This window comes from Anastrepha ludens, chromosome X, assembly GCF_028408465.1.
Source record: "Anastrepha ludens isolate Willacy chromosome X, idAnaLude1.1, whole genome shotgun sequence".
In the NCBI taxonomy this organism is placed as follows: domain Eukaryota; kingdom Metazoa; phylum Arthropoda; class Insecta; order Diptera; family Tephritidae; genus Anastrepha; species Anastrepha ludens.
Window position 1 is genome coordinate 47,030,796 of NC_071503.1, and position 20,916 is coordinate 47,051,711.

Here is a 20,916-nt window from a genome sequence, read left to right on the forward strand (position 1 = left end):
CCGTGTTATCTCTCCAAGAGGTGATCACAATTGGTCAAAGAGATCTTGTGATTTAACATCTTGTGACTCTTTTCTTTGGGGCCACGTGAAAGAGAAGGTCTACACCAACAGCCCAGGGTCGATTCAAGACCTAAAAGATGGATTTCGTGAGGCTGTCGAGGACATAGGGCAGCCGCCATTTTGCAATTCGGTTATGGAAAATTTCAAGAAAAGGATATTGTCCTGTAAGCGTGGTCGTGGTGATCATTTGCCTGATGATAAAAATCCGATCATTTACATTAAAAATAGCAATTTTCTTTGAATATCAAAATAACACCTCTCATTGGAAAACCCTATATATCTTTCAATTTTTGTATTTTTTTAATTTATTTATTATTTAACAAGTTGGTTAAACTAAAGGTTAATACTACATACATAACTAAGTAAAATTTAAAAAAATGTAATTTTTATTATAACTAGTTATTTGATATGGTATTTCGTATCTTCTCAATTCTTCTAACTGTCGTCAATATTCGGCAAGTATTTCCCATTCCTCGATCAAAACAGCCCCAAGGTCATTTTTTTTTTTTTTTTTGTGTTTGCGAACTTTGTCTTCGAGATGGGCCCAACGATTTTCTATAAAGTGTATGTCAGGACCTTGTTGAGACATTTGCAAATTCTATGTGTTGTGTTGGTTTTCATATTGAACTAAGAACTCGTTCCATCACATACCCGTTTCTTCAGCCTTGGAATGTAAATTTTCCTTGAGAATAAACAAATAAAATATTAATCTATGGCGTTATCTATAAAAACTACTTTTCTCACTCCCTGAGCTGACAAAAAATCTCAACCGCCGTTTAGCAAAATCGACTAGGCAAATAACTAATGTATCTTGCAGATTTTCCTTCATTGTGAAAATATAAAAGTTTTTTTTCAGCTTTAGTTAATTATTTAGCCTTAATGATTTGTACAGTACCACAATTACAAACGACATGAATTCAATTATAAGTGATATTAATAATCCTTGTTGTTGTTGATCTCCTTGCCGCGAGGATGGGGCTTATATAGTGGTTAAATTTAAAAAAATTCAGGAGTTCCCATTAAGAGGGAAGCTCCGTATGTGGATTTTTTGTTGCGAAACGGCTCGTCTGGTGTTCGTTTCATCATCTATACGGATAGTACCGCACCAACATATTTCCAAGTCAAGGTGTGCTTGGAATCGTGCCGAGGACTGAATGGTGCATCACGAACGGAGATTCCCTCCCGAATTCTTGGCCGCCTTCGAGAGTAACTGTGGCCTTACCGCGGGGACCCGATTACTTCCTCTTAATACTGGTAGGTCGTTGTTGTTATTGTAGCAGTACCTTTGCCCTGTCAGTGTAGTGTAATCACCGGCCGTCTTTGTCTAGCTTGGCCCAGGAGACTAGCAGTTTCAACGGATTGGGTCCAAACGGAGAGAAGTGTTAGATGAGTGGGTTTGACGGTCGTGCGGAGTGCCTTCATATGCCGGACCTATGTTTAGTATGTCGGGGTCGATTCTGGATAGGTAGGAGTTTAACCTCCTACAGTATCCAGAACGTTATTGTGCCAAGGTTACGCGGGACTCTCGGGGAAGATGGAGCTCTTCGTCTGCAATTGGTAGTGGTTGGACTCCCATAACGGCATTCGGAGGTCGGGAGCTTAAGAAGGTGAGCATATGAGCCTCGTCGTGCAGGTGTTGTATGGGGGACATCAGGAGGCACCCGGTCGCTGTCCGAATATCAGTATTTTGACATGTCTGTAGCTTTGTCCCCTGCGAATCACTAGTTCCAGGCGACCAAACAGGCGCAGCATAGTTTAGAACCGGCCGACCAATTGCCTTAAATGTCGAAAGCAACAGTTCTTTGTCTTTGCCCCAAGTGCTGCCGGCAAGCGATTTGAGGACCTTGTTGCGATTTTCGACTTTTGTGGCAATTGCGGTTGTATGCGCAGAGAAGGAGAGCAAGCTGTCAAAGGGTACACCCAAAATTTTTGGGTTATTTACAGTCGCAATTGGTGTGTCGTCGACTTTTACCTTAAGGGACAGCTTGACCTCCTTTGTCCAGGTGGCGAAAAGGGTCGCCGTGGACTTGGTGGGGGAGAGTTGGAGATTCCTCGCAGTGAAAAAGCGAGAAAGGTCGGTGAGGTAGTTGTTCACTTTGGAACACAGGCCATCGATGTCATTGCCCGACGCCATTATCGTGCAGTCGTCAGCGTATGAGATCAGGGAAACTCCCGCTGGTGGTTGGGGAGCTTCGAGATGTAGAAATTGAACAGCAAGGGAGAAAGGACACCACCCTGCAGTACACCTTGCTTAATCTTTCTCTGCTTTGAAGTTTGATCTCGAAATATCACTGACGAGTGCCAACCGCTCAGATAGTTTGCGGACCACCTCTTTAGCCCTGGCGGGAGTGTCGACTGAAAAATATCATCTAGTAGCGTGGAATGGCTGACTGTATCGAAAGCCTTCTCTAGGTCCAACGCTACTAGGACAGTCCTCTCGCAGGGGCGGTTTTGGTTAAGCCCGCGATTTATCTGGGCGTTTATGGCGGTGAGTGCAGTGGGGGTGGTGTGCACTTGTCGGAATCCGTGCTGATGTGGGGCTGGGGCATGGTGTGTCGTGTAGAGTGGGAGTAGGAGGGCTTCAAGTGTCTTCACTACTGGGGAAAGGAGAGTTATCGGCCGATAAGACTCCCCTTGGTTGGCGGGTTTCCCAGGTTTCAGTAATGGGACCACTCTCCCTGCTTTCCACTTGTCAGGGATGATGAGAGTGGCCAGGGACAAATTGAAGACCCTTTTGAGGAATCCTACTCCCAGGGGTCCCAGATGCTTCAGCATCAGCGCGTTTAATCCGTCAGGGCCAATGGCTTTCGATGATTTCGACTTGTTGATGGCCCCCTGAACCTCATCTCCGGAGAAAGTAAGTGGCGCACTGTCGTTCGTCAGTTTGTGCAGCCTTCTGGTAGCACGACGTTTGGTTCAGTCGCCCAGAGGATGCGGTATGAAAAGCCGGCTAAAATAGATCGCGCATCTCTTCGGGTCTGACGAAGTGCAACCGTTGAAGGTGATAGCCACCTTGTCGTTGTGCTTCGTCGGGATCGACAGGGACCTAACGGTGGACCAGAGCCTACTCACACCAGTGGTGAGGTTGCAAGTCTTCAGATGCTCAACCCATTTGGTCCGCTTGTGTTGATCTACTAGTTGCCGGATCTCGAAATTGAGATCCCTCATGCGGGGATCCCGGGGATCGACCTGGCGTAGGTGGTCACGCTCGTTGGCCAAGCTGGCTGCTTCGGCTGGGAAATGAGGACGGATGTCCTTATGACCTCCAGCTGGAATGAAGCGAACCGCAGCAGCTGTGAGCACCTTGCGGAATACGCGTTCGCCTACGCGCACATCAGTGGGGATGGGAAGAGCGGCGAAGGTGTCCTCAGTGAATTCCGTGAAGCCGGCCCAATTAGCTTTTTTAAAGTTAAAATAGGACCGGTGATTCGCGGAAACAAAGTTGGCAGGTCTCTCAATCGAGACGATAATGGGCAAGTGATCTGATGCAAGCGATAGCATAGGTCGCCACGTTATGCTATTTATCAGACCCGCGCTAGCTATTGTTAGGTCAGGCGAGCTGCTGCAATTGCCCACTACCCTGGTGGGGGCGTCGTCGTTCACAGTGCTGAATGTCGAGTCGTCTATCTGCTCTGCCAGTTGCTGTCCCCTACGATCATTTGGCAGGCTTGAATGCCAAAGATCGTGATGCGCATTGAAGTCACCTACAACCAATCGGTTTTCACCTCTGATGAGCGCACCTATATCAGGGTGATATCCTGCCGGGCAGCAGGTGACAAGGGGTATATATATGTTAAATATTTCGAGCTCGGAATCGCCTGACCGGACAGCTATGCCTTGACATTCTAAGGTGCTGTCCCTGCGGTCGATTCCTTCATCGATAAGACGATCCTGTACATTGTGGTGGACTATAAACGCTAGGCCACCACCATTGTCTCGCTCGCGTTCGTGTCTGTGCACGTTATAGCCATCCCTGGTGATCAGCGATGACCTAGCGTGCAGCTTGGTTTCTTGGACCGCAACTATTTTAATACAGTGCCGGCTCATAAAGTTAACTATCTCGTCGACCTTACTCGTGAGTCCGTTGCAGTTAAATTGTAGAAGCTTGAAGCTTCTCGATAAGGTCAGTGTAACTCGGGGGGTGAGGGACGCGTGGGGTTGTCTACGTTGGACCTGCTGCGCAATCCACTGTGGTTGTTGTGGCCTGATGGTGGTGGGCGGCCGCGCCTCCGGGGGCGATGGTGGGTGCAGAGCTCTGCAGCAGGGGGCAACGTAGGCAGTTGTCCACTCACGGGTGGTGCGCAGGCCGGAACATCTCCGAAAATGGCACCAGCCAATGCAGGAATTGCATTGGACTGATACCAGATTCCGAGGTATTACGGTCTGACACACGGAACAGACTGTACGGGGGACCAGGAGCTGCTGGTTTGTCCCCGCACTGGGGTTGGAGCAGGAAGGGAGGGGAGGGGTTGAAGGGGAGTTGTGTTGCTCCGATGGGCTCCTCACCGTGGAGGTGTGGGTTGTGGTGGCGGTTGGTAGTGCCGGCTTATCAGGGGGTGTAGTAGCCGTGGAGGCATCAGACGCCTGCTGGCGGGAGCAACACGTGGCCACATACCGTGTGGACCACTCCCTGTGCGACTTAAGACCTGAACAGGTCTTAAGGTGGCTCCACCCGTTGCACTTATTACACCTAACTGAGGTGGAGTTCGGGTGAAGGCGTTTGTGGCTGACGCAGCAGTAGAATACTTCTGGCCCAGGGTTGGATTCGATTCCAGCCCTGAGGATAATCATTTGGAGCACGATTGCTGCGAGAGTTTGCTCCTGTGACGTAAGGGGTGAGGTGATATGCGATACACTAGACAGGGCTAGTATACTGGGGCGGCAGCCCTTGGTCGGGAAAAACCCGAGTCATTCCGGTAACGTAGAACCGGCTGCCATGGGAACGGGCGAGGTAGTCGTTTACTTTGGTGCATAGGCCATCAATGTCATTGTCCGACGCCATTATCGTACAGTCGTCGGCGTATGAGACCAGGGAGACTCCCTCTGGTGGCTGGGGGAGTTTCGAAATATAGAAATTAAAAAGCAAGGGTGAAAGGACACCACCCTGCGGTACGCCTTGCTTTATTTTCTCTAATTATACGTTTGGTCTCGAAATATCACTGACGAGTGATGACCACTCAGGTAGTTCGCGGTCCACCTCTTTAATCCTGGCGGGAGTGTCGACTGTCAAATGCCATCTAGTAGCGTGGATTGGCTGACTGTATCGAAAGCTTTTTGTAAATCCAACGCTACTACGACAGTCCTCTCGCAGAGGCGGTTTTGGTTAAGTCCGCGGTTTACCTGGGTGTTAATCACGGTGAGTGCCGTGGTGGTGCTATGCATTCTTCGGAAACCATGCTGGTATGGGGCTGGGGTCAGGTGTTCTGTAAGGAGTGGCAGTAGAAGGGCTTCAAGAGTCTTCACTAGTGGGGAAAGGAGAGTTATAGGACGATAAGACTCCCCTTGATTGGCGGGTTTCCCTGGCTCCAGTAGTGGAACCACTCTGTGGAAATTAGGCTCTTATCAGGAATGATGAGATTGGCCATAGACAGGTTGAAGCCCTTAGTGAGAAATTCTACTCCCAGTGGACCCAGCTTTTTCAGCATCAGCATATTTAGTCCGTCAGGGCTAATGGCTTTAGATGGTTTCAAGAGTTTGATGGCCCCCTGAACCTCGTCGCTGGAGAAAGCAAGCGGTGCACTGTTGTGTGTCAGTTTGGATCTGTGGGCCGGAGGATGCAGTATAAATTGCCGGCTAAAGTTGCTCGCGCATCTCTTCGGATCCGACGAAGTACGCCGTTGAAGGTGATATCCACCTTGTCGTTGTGCTTCGTCGGGTTCGACAGGGACCTCACGGTGGACCAGAGCTTGCTCACACCAGAGGTGAAGTTGCAGGACTTCATATGCTCTTCCCATTTAGCCCGCTTATATCGGGTTACCAGTTGCCGGATCTCCGAATTGAGATCTTTTATTCGAGGATCTCCGGGATCGGCCTGGCGTAGGCGATCACGCTCATTCGCCAGAACAGCTGCTTCAGCTGGGAAATTGGGGCGTATGTACCGGATCCGTCCAGCGGGTATAAAACGGGCCGTAGCAGCTGTGATCGCCTCGGTGGGAATGGGTAGAGCGGCAAAGATGTCCTCAGTAAATTCCGCGAATCTGGACCAATCAGCTTTGTTGAAGTTGATGTATGTATATAAATATTATAAAATTCGAACTCGGCATCGCCTGACCGGACATCTATACCTTGACATTGTAAGGTGTTGTCCCTGCGGTCGGCGCCTTCTTCGATGAGACGATACTGCACTGTATGGTGGACTATGAACGCTAGGCCACAACCGTTGTCTCGCTCGCGGTCCTTTCTATGCACGTTGCAGCCATCCCTGGTAATCAGTTCTATTGCAGGCCTCCAGACTAGTGCCGCATATGTTAGTTTTGGCCTTACAATGGCTGTGTAAGGCCAAATAGATAGTTTTGGTTGGATACCCCAGTTTTTATCCCACATTCCCTTACTTCTCTTCTGTAAAATGCTGTATTTGCTTTCTTTACCCTGTACTCTACGTTGAACCTCCAGCTGAGTTTAGGATCTAAGATGACAGCTAAGTATTTTGCCTGTTGGGTTAGCATAAGACTAACGCCGTTTAATTTTGGGAGATTAGAGTTTGGTATCTTGGTTCTCTTAGTGAATAGTATCAGTTCATTATTGCTCGGGTTTACACTTAAACCACAGTCTGAGCCCAATTGCTGAGTAATCCCAGAGCTCCTTCCATAATCTAACTGATTATGGTTGGAAACATTCCTGAAACCATTAGCACTATGTCATCCGCATACGCCACTGCTTTAATTCCCTTTCGCTTGAATTTGGTACGGATATTGTACTAATTGTACTAATAACCATAGCAAAGGGGATAAGACCCCTCCTTGAGGGGTTCCCTTGTTGACAGCGTTTTACCGTCCTGCTGTCCACCTCACCGATGATTATTCTAGTTTTAAGCACGTTCTCTATCCATTTGTTGAGACCTATGTCTGCGTCTAACATATTAAGAATCTCAATTATGAATCTTGTGCTATCGTTGTTAAACGTCCCCTCTATGTCGAGAAAAGCGACTAGTGAGTATTTTTTGTATTCTATGCTCCTTTAAATCGCACTTACAACCTCATGAAGAGCTGTGTCTGTAGATTTTCCTTTGAGGTAGACATGTTTGGGTGATGAAATTTGTGTGTTTGTAATTGTTGTGATGTGTGGTATGATCCACCTGTTATACTCTCTGGTGTGTGCCAACTTACCGACACCACACTTATATGTTTACTTCAGAACGTTTATTACTTCTAATTAGTTAACAATATTAAATGCTATACCAAATACAATTCAATCAAAGTGTTTAATTAATTCAGCTTATTACGATCGACTGTCTGTCATCTCAATTATAGTGCTTTTTGACATTTTAGATCAGGATTGCCATATTACTATTTCGCATTCCTCAACACCTCCCTTTGTTAGGAAGTATCATACTCATTCAAATATGCTGGTGGTCTACGAATCCTGCGACTCGTTGATGTTCCTCTATTCGTTCCTTCATGTGCATTAGAACCAGATGAGGTGGTTTCCACTAGGGGAGCCACTTCAACAGTTTCTGGCAGTAGTACTGGTTGATTTTCTTCATTGAACCGTGGTAGTTTTGTGAGATCAAAAACGTCGCATAAATATTTAGTCACATCGCGATTGCCAGTATGGTTTCCATACCATTTTATTTGCATGTGATCTAATCAGTTTTGAGTTGCCCTTTACTTCAATTCTGACATTGCAGTTCACATAACCAATCCGTTCTATGATAACGACAGGAACCCAAAACGTATCATTGCCTTGATGCCATTTAACGTTTACAAGGTCTCCATTCGAAAATTCTCTAGATTTTGCTCCGTGTTTGACATTAAACTGCTTTTCTTGTTTTAAATTTCGTTGTTTGATTTCCGTTGTTTGGGGCTTAGTTAAGTCTAACGTTGTTTTGATTTTCCGGTTAAGGAAGGCTTCTGCCGGATATTTACGTTGTACCACATTCGGATTTGGTGTGGATCTATACGTTTGCAAAAATGTTTGCAAGTTTTCTGAATCCGTTCCTTCCATTTTTAATTTTTTTAATGCCCTTTTCAGTGTATCTACGAACCGTTCCGCTTGTCCGTTGGACTGGGGATGATAAGGCGATGTCCTTATGTGTTGAATACCCCGCGATGTTACGAATTGTTCGAGCGCTCCGCTCGTAAATTGTGTGCCGTTATCGGAGACCAGTGTGTCACAATCTCCGTAACGTGAAAGCGTTTCATTTAGCTTGCTAATGATTGTTTGCGTTGTGATATTCTCTATTTGAAAAATTTCAGGCCATTTTGAGAATGAATCTACGATTACGAAGTATTAAAAACCATTGCATGGTCCTGCTATATCAATGCGTAACCGTTCCATTGGTTTTGTTGCTAACGGCCATGATCGTAGTGTATGTTTTACAGGCATTTTTGCTGTTGATGCACAAAGTTGACAATTTCGTGAATACGAGACTATATCTTCGTCCACACCAGGCCAATACACGTAACTCCTTGCTAACAATTTCATCCGTTCTCTACCTGGATGTCCTCTGTGTAGTTGACGTAAAATTCGTGGTTGTAATTTCTTCGGAATCACTATGCGTTCATGAAACATTAGGCACTCTTGAATCACGCTGAGTGCATCCTTCCGTGCATAAAGTGGCTGTAATTCTGGTGTTATTTCTTCCATCCATTTGATAATGCGTTTATGACACCTTGGGTCGTTGAACATTGCTTTGTAGCTTTTCTTATCATTTCAAAACTCACCGGAAGTTTTTCACATTGGTCTTCAATAATTGTGTTCATTTCTTCTTCCATTTGCGTACAAGCTATCACTATGTCTTCGTCTTGCTTTGTGTGATTAGCTATAAGGCGCGAAAGCATGTCTACACATCCAAATTCTGTTGTTTTAATGTATTGGATATTGAAGTCGTAAATCATCAATATTAGTGCCCATCGCTGAAGCCTATTTGCTGTGTACGTTGGGATGCCCTTATTTTTACCAAATATTGCGATTAGCGGCTTATGATCCGTGCACAATGTGAACTTACGTCCAAAAATAAATCTGTGGAACTTCTTTAACGCAAAAACTAATGCTAAAGCTTCCTTTTCAATTTGCGAGTACTTTTGCTCTGCATCCGTTAAAGCTTTTGAGGCGTGTTGTATAACCTTCTCTGATCCGTCCGGAAAAACGTGACAAATAAACGCACCGATTCCTCTATTGGAGGCGTCTGCTGCCACTTTCAATGGTAAATTGGGGTTATAATGCAATGTAAGCATTAAATCTGAATTTAAAATGCGTTTGAATTGCTGGAAGGCTTTTTGGCAATCAGCGTTCCAATTAAACTTTTCATTTTTATGAAGCAATTTGTCCAAAGGTGCTCTGATTTTGGACATTTCTGCGATGAATTTTCCATAATAGTTTACACTGCCCAGAAATGCTCGGACTTCTGACATATTTTTGGGTTCTGGTAGTGCTAGAATCTGGCTTATTTTGGTGGGGTCAGGTTTTATACCTGTTTTGCTTAAAATGTTTCCCAAATATTTTACCTGTGCAGCAAAAAATTTGCATTTGTCGAACTGGACCCGAAATTTATACTTCTGTAGCTGTTGCGCCACTTTATGAAGGTTTTCGACATGTTTCTCAAAGGTTGCACCGCCTATAATGATGTCATTTATGTAAGCGACGGTGTCATCTATGCCTGCCAATATGGTGTCCATGATTTGTTGGAACGCTCCTGGAGCGCTTTTGATACCTGGTGCGAGTCGATTGAACGTAAACAGACCCATATGCGTGTTAATGGTGAGCAGCTTGGCTGACTCTGCTGTGACGGGTATCGGTAGATACGCGTCTGATAGGTCTATTACGGTAAAACAATGACTTCCCGCGACCTTTGCGTAAATTTCTTCTGGCGTGTGCAGCGGATATTGATGCGGGTTTAACCATGCGTTTAGCCCTGATGAATAATCGCCACAGATCCGAACCTTGCCAGACGGTTTCTTCACTGCGACGATAGGCGCGGCCCATTCAGAAAATTCTACAGGGGTGATAACCCCTAATTGATGTAATCTATTTAGTTCTTCTTCAATGTACGGTAGCATGGAATATGCTACTGGCCTTTTTGCGCGAAAAATTGGTTTAGCATCCGGCTTTAGATGCAATGCTGATGTAACTGTGCTACAACTTTCCAGATTTGACTTGAATATGTCCGCATAGTCTTGCTGTATATGCTTCAAAATAGTAGATTGTTGATCTTGAACCGATATGATGTTGTTACAAATGAGATTGAGGCTTTTCCCAAATATGGAAAATGTCACACCAGTCAACTCCTAAGATGTTCAAAGAATCAATATTTGTTACGAATAAATTACAGTATTGTACTTCCCCGTTTAGCCTAGCTTCACAAGAGAATTCGGCTAGTAGTTGAATCCTATCTTTTGATGCGCTGGGAACGTATTTGTTCTCCAACCGTATTCCCGGTTGACCCATTTGTATCCATGTGGACTTTCCGATTAGCGAGACGTCCGAGGCGGTGTCCACCTGCATTCTGACATCACACGACGGAAACGATGAAGTTGCGGTTTCTATCGGCATTATGCTTACTGTTGTGTATTTGCGTCGATTAACATGCGTTATTGAATTTACTTGTAAGCAACTGTTGTGACCTTTGTTGCTCGTTTGTTGTTGCTTGTGTCGCTGAGGTTTTGTGCTTTTGCTTTTGCTGGCGCTGTATGAATTACAGTACCCCTCCTTATGACCGTATTTGTTGCACTTGTTACACTTTTGATTGCGATATGTACAATATTTTGCATAGTGCATGTCTCCGCAATTCCAACAGGGTGAGAATCTTCGCTTTATTTGTTTTGCTATTTTTAGTTGCATCGTTCTTGCTTTGGCGTGTATTTGCATGTATTGCGTTGGTTATTACGGCTTTTGTCTCTTCCACCATTGCTGTATCTTTCTTTAGATTGATGAATTTTTGCGCATGGCTCACCAGAGAGTTTAACCCTTTGCAGCATGGTGGGAAGCCAGGTTCCCACCTTCTTTTTTCTCAACTTTTCTCTACAGATTTCATATTTATGAAAATGGGACCGAGAAAATTTATTTATATGATAATCCATATATCAAAGAATGTAACTGAAACTAAGAAAATTGTTTTGCGTGAATTTATAAACAATTACAGATAAACAAATTGAAAAAATCGTCTATTTTCAGGAAAAAATTCATTTTTCAACAAAGTACATAATGTATAAAGATGGGACATGATACTATAAGGTTTTTGGGGTTGCTGATTACGAATCTGAGGTCAGATTTGAGAAATTCAATATGGCGGACCCCAAAAACTCCCTAATATCAAACTTGGTGAGTATCCAACAAGTTTTCAAAAAATATGTCCGCCATTTTGTATCCGCCATATTGAATTTCTCAAATCTGACTCAAGGTTCGTAATCAGCGACCCCAAAAACCCCCTAATATCAAATTTGGTGAGTATCCAACAAGTTTTCAAAAAATAGGTCCGCCATTTTGTATCCGCCATATTGAATTTCTCAAATCTGACCTCAGATTCGTAATCAGCGACCCCTGAAACCCTTAAAATTACATGCAATCATAAAAGCGGTTGGTAAGTAAAATGTGTGATTCAAAGGGTTAATGTTTGCTGTGAATCTTCTTCTAGTTTTGCCAATATTTTTATCCGAATGTCGGCTTCTGTGAGTGCTTGCAACCCAAATACATAGATGAGGCATTTGAATTGATCTGCCGAAAGTTCCGACAGTCTAAATTTTCACATTTCTCCCAGCTTGGAGACTGTTTCTTCGAATGTGAAATCTCGTGGATTTTTTGGTAAAATATATGTTGCATACTTGTTATACGCAATTGGATTTAGCTTCCTCATTAAGAGGCGAACACGTGATGCTTCGTCCAAATCTTTGCCATCGACCAAGAAAACGTCTTCGTGACGTGTATACCACGTGTCGAATGTGAGTGCGTTTGTGGCATCATAGCAAAATTCTGCTATGCTTTTTGCCAATGACTCCATCAACTGTTCCTTTGAATTTTCTACTGGCTGCTTTGATCTTTGAGTCAATTGCTCCAGTAATTTGCTTTGCCTCTGCAACAGTTTCATAAGTTCCTCTTGTTCTGGCATTTTCGCTTATGTTCCTACTTTGCAGTTTTGTAGGTTATGAGACCAATTTCCTCGTCGCCACCTGTTGTGATGTGTGGTATGATCCACCTGTTATACTCTCTGGTGTGTGCCAACTTACCGACACCACACTTATATGTTTACTTCAGAACGTTTATTACTTCTAATTAGTTAACAATATTAAATGCTATACCAAATACAATTCAATTAAAGTGTTTAATTAATTCAGCTTATTACGATCGACTGTCTGTCATCTCAATTATAGTGCTTTTTGACATTTCAGATCAGGGTTGCCATATTACTATTTCGCATTCCTCAACAGTAATCTTCTCTCTTAAGCTAATGCGTCTAAAGAACGACGGACTGCCCGCTGATCTATTCAAACATGGCGGCGAGGAGCTGGTAAGGTGCATGCATCAGCTCCTATGCAAAATATGGTCGGATGAAAGCATGCCTGCCGATTGAAATTTAAGTGTGCTCTGCCCAATCCATAAGAAGGACGATCCTGCAATCTGTGCCAATTACCGCGAGATTAGTCTAAATATCGTCTATAAGGTTCTAGCGCGCGTATTGTGTGAGAGGCTCAAGCCCACCGTCAAACAACTGATTGGACCTTATCAGTGTGGCTTTAGACCTGGAAAGTCTACCATCGACCAAATATTTACAATACGCCAAATCTTGGAAAAGACCCCCAAAAGGAGAATCGACACACACCATCTTTTCGTCGATTTCAAAGCTGCATTCGACACAAAACTAATACGGCTTTGCAAGATGACGCTGCTCACCGTCAGAATTGGAAAGAGGTCCGAGCCGTTTGATACCAAACGAGGTTTCAGACAGGGTGACTCACTGTCATGTGACTTCTTTAACCTGATGTTGGACCGGAAAGATGAGGTGGAGAAGGACTTGGCTTCACTTGGTGCGTCCAACTGGGCACGAGAAAGTAACGACTAGCGCGATTTGCTAAACACGGCCAAAATCGCGTAAGCGGATATCGCCCCAATTAAGAAGAAGAAGAATCTTCTCTTTGAGAAATACATCCAACAATCGCTCAAGAGTTTTTAGAATAAAGGAGGATAAACTGATGGGTCTGAAATTTGGAAAATGTGTATTTATAAGATATTCTAATGTATCGGCCGCGGATTTTGACCATTACCCGTTCCCACAGCAGCCGCTTCTACGTTACCGGAATGACTCGGGTTTTCCCCGACCAAGGGCTGCCGCCCCAGTATAGTAGCCCTGTCTAGTGAACCGTATATCACCCCACCCACGTCACAGGAGCAAATCCTCGCAGCAATCCTGCTCCAAATGCTTCTCCTCAGGGCTGGAATCGAATTCAACCCTGGGCCAGAAGTATTCTATTGCTGCGTCAGCCACAAACGGCTCAACCCGAACTCCACCTCGGTTAGGTGCAACAAGTGCTACGGGTGGAGCCACCTTAAGACCTGTTCAGGCCTTAAGTCACACAGGGAGTGGTCCACACGGTATGTGCCCACGTGTTGCTCCCGCCAGCAGGCGCCTGATGCCTCCACGGCTACCACTCCCCCTGATAGGCCGGCACTACCAACAGCCACCACAACCCACACCTCCATGGTGAGGAGCCTATCGGAGCAACGCGAGAGTTACGTACCATCACTCCACCACCCTATCTATTTATTTCTCTTTTTTGAGTTGTGACAGTATTGTCTTACATTTAATGAAATTGGAATCATACGCCAAACTATTTAAATGCTAAGATACTAAGATTTCACAAATAAAGGTTCCCACCAAAAGATTTGCTTAGTATGCAATATTACACCGACACGTTTTTCGCTCAATGCAGTTATGCTCTCAATAAGCATAAGGTACTGCATAAAGTGAGCGCAAAAAAGGTGTTATTAGAATTAAGGAAATTGTAAAAAGTTAGTCTGCAGATTCACAGCAACCAAGAAGGTTGAATTTGTTTAAAGAATAAAACCGTGAAAAATAAAAATTAAATTTAGTGTTTTAATTTAAGTCTAAAGACTTAAAACACATTAGTGGCGCAGTCATTGGAGATATTCCCGAAGGAATATTTAAAGAACAAGAAAGTGAATGAATGAATTTTTGACCAAAATAGAGGTCTAATAATGGCGAACCAACACGACGTGGAAGAACTACTGGAGATCATCCGCAGACAAGAAGCGGAGTTACAACTGCAGCAGCAACGCTTAATACAGCAGCAGCAACAACAGCAAACACAACAGCAACAACAACAAACACAACACCAACAACAGGAGTTTAATTTTAATATGACCGCCAAGGATGTCATCGACCAATTTCGACGCTTGAAGCCCCTTTCAGAAAATCAAAACGCAAGGGCCTTTATCAATGCTGTAGAATCAAATCTTACGTTATGCGGAACAAATCTGAGCCTTATTCAGTTTTGTTTGAGAATTGTGGCCGATGAGAAGATTCATGGCAATGCTGGCCGGCGTGTAAGAGAACTAGAAAGCGGCGCTTCGTGGGAGGAAATGAAGGGGAAAATTCAACAAGAATGCAGCCCAAAGACGACCTACGGAGAAGTCTTCAACTTGTGCCGGACAATAAAAGTAAGAAATTTAAGAGAACTATTTAATATTTTTGAAAATTCCAAATTTCATATTAATGATATATATACTTGTCTGACCCATTAAAACCTGGTATCTACCGACCAGAAAATGTAGACAGGGACCTGGTAGACATATTATTAGAAAAAATTGACGGACCAATTAGGGCTCATTTAAGTGAAAATGCGACTTTGAATGAGATAATTACAAAATATACCAAATTGAAACTATTAGATGACACAAGGGCCATTGCATTTAACCATAGAGTTAATATACAAAGTGAACGAAAAACAAACAACAATTGGCAATCATTAAAGCCAAGTAATAGTTTTCATAGCAATAATTGGAATACTAATAATTGTTTTCAAAACACAAATCGGCAAAAATCTAAGCCAAATAATAACTTCCAAAATGGCAACTTTAAACCGAATAGTAGCATTCAAACCCGAAATTTCAACTGGCAGAATTCAGACCCTTACCACAGGTCACAATACAGATTAATCAATAATTTTCCAGTTGAAAATTACAGCAGAAATTCAACACAGCAATTAAATTCCAGTAAATTATTTCAGTACAATCAACCAAATTCTTCTCAAACTAGAAAATCTTATCATAGTAGGCAACAACGTCAAACTAATGCGTATCAACAAGAACCAGAGCCAATGGATATTGGTAATTTAAAAGAAGAGGAGGACGTAAATTTTTATATGACGGCTTCTCCACAAAATTACCCATAATATTAGTAACAATTGGAAATTGTAAAATTAGAGGTCTCATAGACACCGGACCAGAAACAAGCATAATTAAACCTAATGTCCTTGGCAATACTTTTCCCACTCAACAACTCAATTCACCCCTTTTTTACAGAACCATAAACGGAATAAATCAAGTGACACACAAATTAGTTACCCCAATACCTAGAGAATTTAATATCTCAGGTACCTTCTCTTGGAAGGTTATTGATTTCCATAGCAAAATTTGTTCAGCAATAATAGGTCAAAAATGTCTCATCGCTCTTAAAGCTAAGGTTGATGTAGAGAATAAATTTATTACTATACTAGATAAACATATACCGTTTAGAAATTACAATCCATACAATAGTGTAGAAATTTGCTCACTTGAACACAGCGACCTAGAAAAATTTAATCTGAGACATCTAAATTCGGAAGAAACCCAATTGATAACGAAGTTATTGTACAGCTTCAAGGATTTATTTTATAAAGAAATTAAACATGAAATAATTACATCAACTGATAGAGCTGTATATTCAAAAATTTATAGGTACCCCCAAATTCACGAAGAAGAAATAAAGAAACAAATCACAGAAATGTTAGAGCAAAACATAATTAAGGAAAGCAATTCACCTTATAATAGTCCTTTATGGGTAGTGCCAAAGAAGATCGACAATTCTGGCATCCAAAACTGGCGAATTGTTGTAGATTATCGGAAGCTAAATGAAATTACTGTTAATGATAAATTTCCAATTCCCAATATGGAAGGAATTCTTGATAAATTGGGCAAAGCTCAATACTTCTATTCTATTGATCTTGCCAAAGGTTTTCATCAAATTGTTCTAGATGAAAATGACAGAAAAAAAACTGCCTTTTCTACACCTTTTGGCCATTACGAATTCATAAGAATGCCATTTGGGCTTAAAAATGCCCCCTCGACTTTCCAGCGACTTATGAATTCAGTCCTTCGTCAGTATATAAATAAAATTTGTGTTGTCTATTTAGACGACATCTTAATATTCAGTACTTCTTTATCAGAACATATACAAAATATTACAAACATATTTCAAACTTTGAAAACAGCAGGACTTAAAATTCAAATTGATAAATTTAGCTTCTTAAAGAAGGAAACCGAATTTTTAGGTCATATACTTACACCTAAAGGTGTTAAGCCAAATCCAGCTAAGGTCGAAGTAATTCAAAAATTGAAGCTTCCGACAACACAAAAGCAGATTAAATCATTTTTAGGAATAACAGGTTTCTACCGAAAATTTATAAAAGACTATTCTAAAGTAGCTTACCCCATGATCGCATATTTAAAGAAAAATGCTAAAATCAACATTACGGGCCCAAATTATATCATAGCTTTTGAAAAACTAAAGGATATAATAACAAATCCGCCTATTTTAAAATATCCAAATTTTAATAAGCGCTTTAAGCTTATCACTGACGCCAGCAATTTTGCTATTGGTGCGGTTTTGACCCAAGATGGTCATCCTGTTTCATTCGCATCGCGAACACTAAATAATCACGAAAAAAATTATTCCACCATTGAAAAAGAGCTATTGGCAATAGTGTGGGGAGTCAAATACTATAAACCTTATCTTTTTGGAAGAGAATTTGATCTCCAAACCGATCATCAACCACTAAAGTGGTTGCAAGTCAAAAACTCGGGTAAAGATATAAGCCCGAGATTACAGAGATGGCTAGTTCAATTAGGGGAATACGACGCAAAAATTTATTACATTGCTGGCAAAGAGAATAAATTAGCAGACTTTCTCAGCCGCATTAATTGCGAAAAGTGTGAGATAAACGCGTTAGATTCTGATGATTTAGGAATCACTCTTAACGAAACTTTTATAATAAAAAATCTAAATGCTGAAGAAGCAGCAAATCAATCTGATATATCTCTAGAAGTTCATTCCAACCATTCCCTTGAAACCGTACATTCTCAGGCAGAGAATTGCAATGATCATATTTCTATTTTAGATACCATAGTAAATAGGTTCAAAAACCAACTGATTTTAGTAAATAACAAGGAAGTTGAGGTCATGGAAATTTTCAAAAACAAAAGAATCTTTATCGATAAACAAGATATTGACTCTGACAATATAACTAATATAGTCCGAAGAAATTTTGATAAAGGAAAAGTGGCGATATTTTCCCAAATTAATGATCATGAATACAACAAATTACAGCAAATTTTAATTAACAATTTCTTAAGTAGTGAACGGTTATCATTTGTAAGATGTAGCTTTTTAGCACAGGACATCCAGGATGAAAGCGAGTTAAGAAAGCAAATATCTCTGTTTCATAAGTACGAAACTGGGCATTCTGGAATATTAGTAACTTACGAGGGCATGAAGCACAAGGTTTATCATCCCCAATTAAAAATAAAAATACATGAAATTATAAATAACTGTGACATATGCTCTGGAGGAAAATATGATAGAAATCCAATTAAAAATAAATTCCATTTAACCGAGACTCCTACTTCTACTATATTAATAAAATTGTACATGTCGATACTTATGTTAATAGTAAACACTCTTTTATAATTTTTCTTGACAAATTTTCAAAACATGCTGTGGCTTTTTACCTACCCGATAGGAATAATCAAACTATTATTGGCAAAATAAACGAATTTTTATCAATTAAGGGTTCCATTGAAAAGTTTGTGTTTGACAATGAGTTTAATTCCAAAAATTTTAGAGATTTTTTAACTAGGGAAGGAATTGAGTTTCACGTAACTAAACCAAACAGTCATACAGTAAATGCTGATATTGAGAGACTTAATAACACTCTAACAGAACGCATTCGAATATTAAACCTAGAGGAAAAACTCCCAGTTATAACTCAAATGCAGAAGGCCATAAAATTTTAGAACAATTCTTTCCATAGTACAATAAAAACTACTCCACAAGAAGTTCAAAATTACAAAGTTGATCACAAATTAATAAAAAATCGAATTGAAAGATCAAAGTTAACCACAATTTATAAACAAAACCAAAAACGGGAAAACTATTCAGAGAATCGACTGGAAGGATTTATAAAAAATTACAAAAGTTTGAGGCATAAGGAAGAACCCAAATTTATAAAAAGGAAATTGCAAAATATTCATACATCCAATATTAAAAGGCCAAACAAATTTTCAGGTGGCAACATTCGTACTGGTGATAGCGATATTGGTAACAGGGACTCAAGGGACATTGAAAGTCAACAAAATATTGGAAGAAACAGGTTACACTCAAATTAAATTAAGAGAAGTGGAAGTAATAAATGAAACAATTACTGTAATACATTTAATAGATTTAACCGAAATAAATATAATAATTTCACAAATAGAATCCAATATTAAAAATTTAGATATTGTCCATAAGGATTTATTACTCAAAGAAATAGAAATACTTAAAGACAAAGTTAAATCAATTACACCTTCGCCAGTGAATTTTAAACAAAAAAGAGGACTTTTAAATATTGTCGGGACAACACATAAATGGCTATTTGGCACAATGGACGACGATGACCGTCAAGAAATTTTACAGCATTTAAAAGTTACGGATGAAAATAATCACAACGTTACTGAAACAGTTAATAAACAAATTCAGATAAACCTACACTTTAATGACACCTTAAACCTACTAAAAAATAATATAGAAGAAGACAGAAAAAGAATCCAGGAAGCTTTTAACGAAATTAAAACCAGGAACAGCGAAATTGTAAGATATTTGCTATACTTAGACCAAATGCAAAAAATCAGATACTTGGAAAATAGGCTTAATCAAATTCAAGATAACATATCAGCGGCTAGGCATAAGACTTTACACCCTAGTATATTGACGGTCAATGAAATAGAACGTTACAATATTGATTTTTATAAGCTAAAATTACTAAAATTAGGTATAATGAAATACGATAAATCTAAGTTAATTATTGCCATTAAAATACCAACAAATTTTATTAAAACCTATGTAAAAGCTATAGTGCCAATACCCAACAAAGAGTTCATGGAAATAAATACTGATATTGAACATGTTGTCGAAATAGCAAATAACGTATATTATTATGAAGAAGAGACAGATTTGAAAAATTTGAAAAAAACTCAAAACTGTGTATATTATCAAAACTGTATGTTAAAGTATAACAACAAATTCGAGATCCTAGCTATGGACGATGAAACTTTAATTGTTAAGAATGCAATAAATGAAACTGTTTTACAAAATTATGACGACCGAAAAATCACACTTAACAAAAATTATTTAATATCTGTATACAACTGTAAAATAACAATAAAAGAGTACGTTCTTCAAAATAAAATAGAAATTGTAAAAGAGAAATATTACATTCCAGTAAACAACGAAAATAACACGTTTGAAAAAGAAATTAACTTCAAAAAAATTGTATTGGAAAATTTTGAAAATATTAAAGAAATAAAAGAATTAAAATATCATAGGAATGTTTCTTATTCAATAAGCACTTTCTTTTTTGTAAGCATTGTTATAATTATTGTGATATTGTATTTAAGAAAAAATAATAATAAAATTAAGATTATCAATAAAATTGAAAAAAAATCTGAGGATGTGGAACTGGAAGCCATTAAAGAAAAATACGGCTTAAAAAATAACAAACCATAAAATCCAGGAGAATCTTTTGACAAAGGGGGGAGGAGTTACGTACCATCACTCCACCACCCTATCTATTTATTTCTCTTTTTTGAGTTGTGACAGTATTGTCTTACATTTAATGAAATTGGAATCATACACCAAACTATTTAAATGCTAAGATACTAAGATTTCACAAATAAAGCTTCCCACCAAAAGATTTGCTTAGTATGCAATATTACACCGACACGTTTTTCGCTCAATGCAGTTATGCTCTCAATAAGCATAAGGTACTGCATAAAGTGAGCGCAAAACAGGTGTTATTAGAATTAAGGAAATTGTAAAAAGTTAGTCTGTAGATTCACAGCAACCAAGAAGGTTGAATTTGTTTAAAGAATAAAACCGTGAAAAATAAAAATTAAATTTAGTGTTTTAATTTAAGTCTAAAGACTTAAAACACATTAGTCGAGCGAGATAGCGGTGGTGGCCTAGCGTTTATAGTCCACCACACAGTGCAATATCGTCTCATCGATGAAGGAATCGACCGCAGGGACAGCACCTTAGAATATCAAGGCATAGCTGTCCGGACAGGCGATTCCGAGCTCGAAATTTATAATATCTATATACCCCCTGTCACCTGCTGCCGGGCAGGATATCACCCTGATATAGAGGCGCTCATCAGAGGTGAAAACCGATTG

At 40.6% G+C, this 20,916-nt stretch overlaps 1 protein-coding gene across 7 annotated transcripts in view; it reads right to left on the minus strand.

Moving 5' to 3' along the window:
- LOC128870451 (carnitine O-palmitoyltransferase 2, mitochondrial) overlaps positions 1 to 20,916 on the minus strand; it is an 86,146-nt gene that overhangs the window by 7,912 nt on the left and 57,318 nt on the right. For 3 of the 7 annotated variants that reach the window (XM_054113115.1, XM_054113114.1, XM_054113113.1), the window contains one exon: positions 2,835 to 11,319. The exons of the other annotated variants lie outside the window; for them this stretch is intronic. In XM_054113115.1, coding sequence (XP_053969090.1) covers positions 2,977 to 4,851 — 1,875 coding nt within the window. In that variant the 5' untranslated portion in view covers positions 4,852 to 11,319 and the 3' untranslated portion in view covers positions 2,835 to 2,976. Of the gene's footprint in view, positions 1 to 2,834; positions 11,320 to 20,916 lie in introns of those variants that run through there. 7 annotated transcript variants of the gene reach the window in all.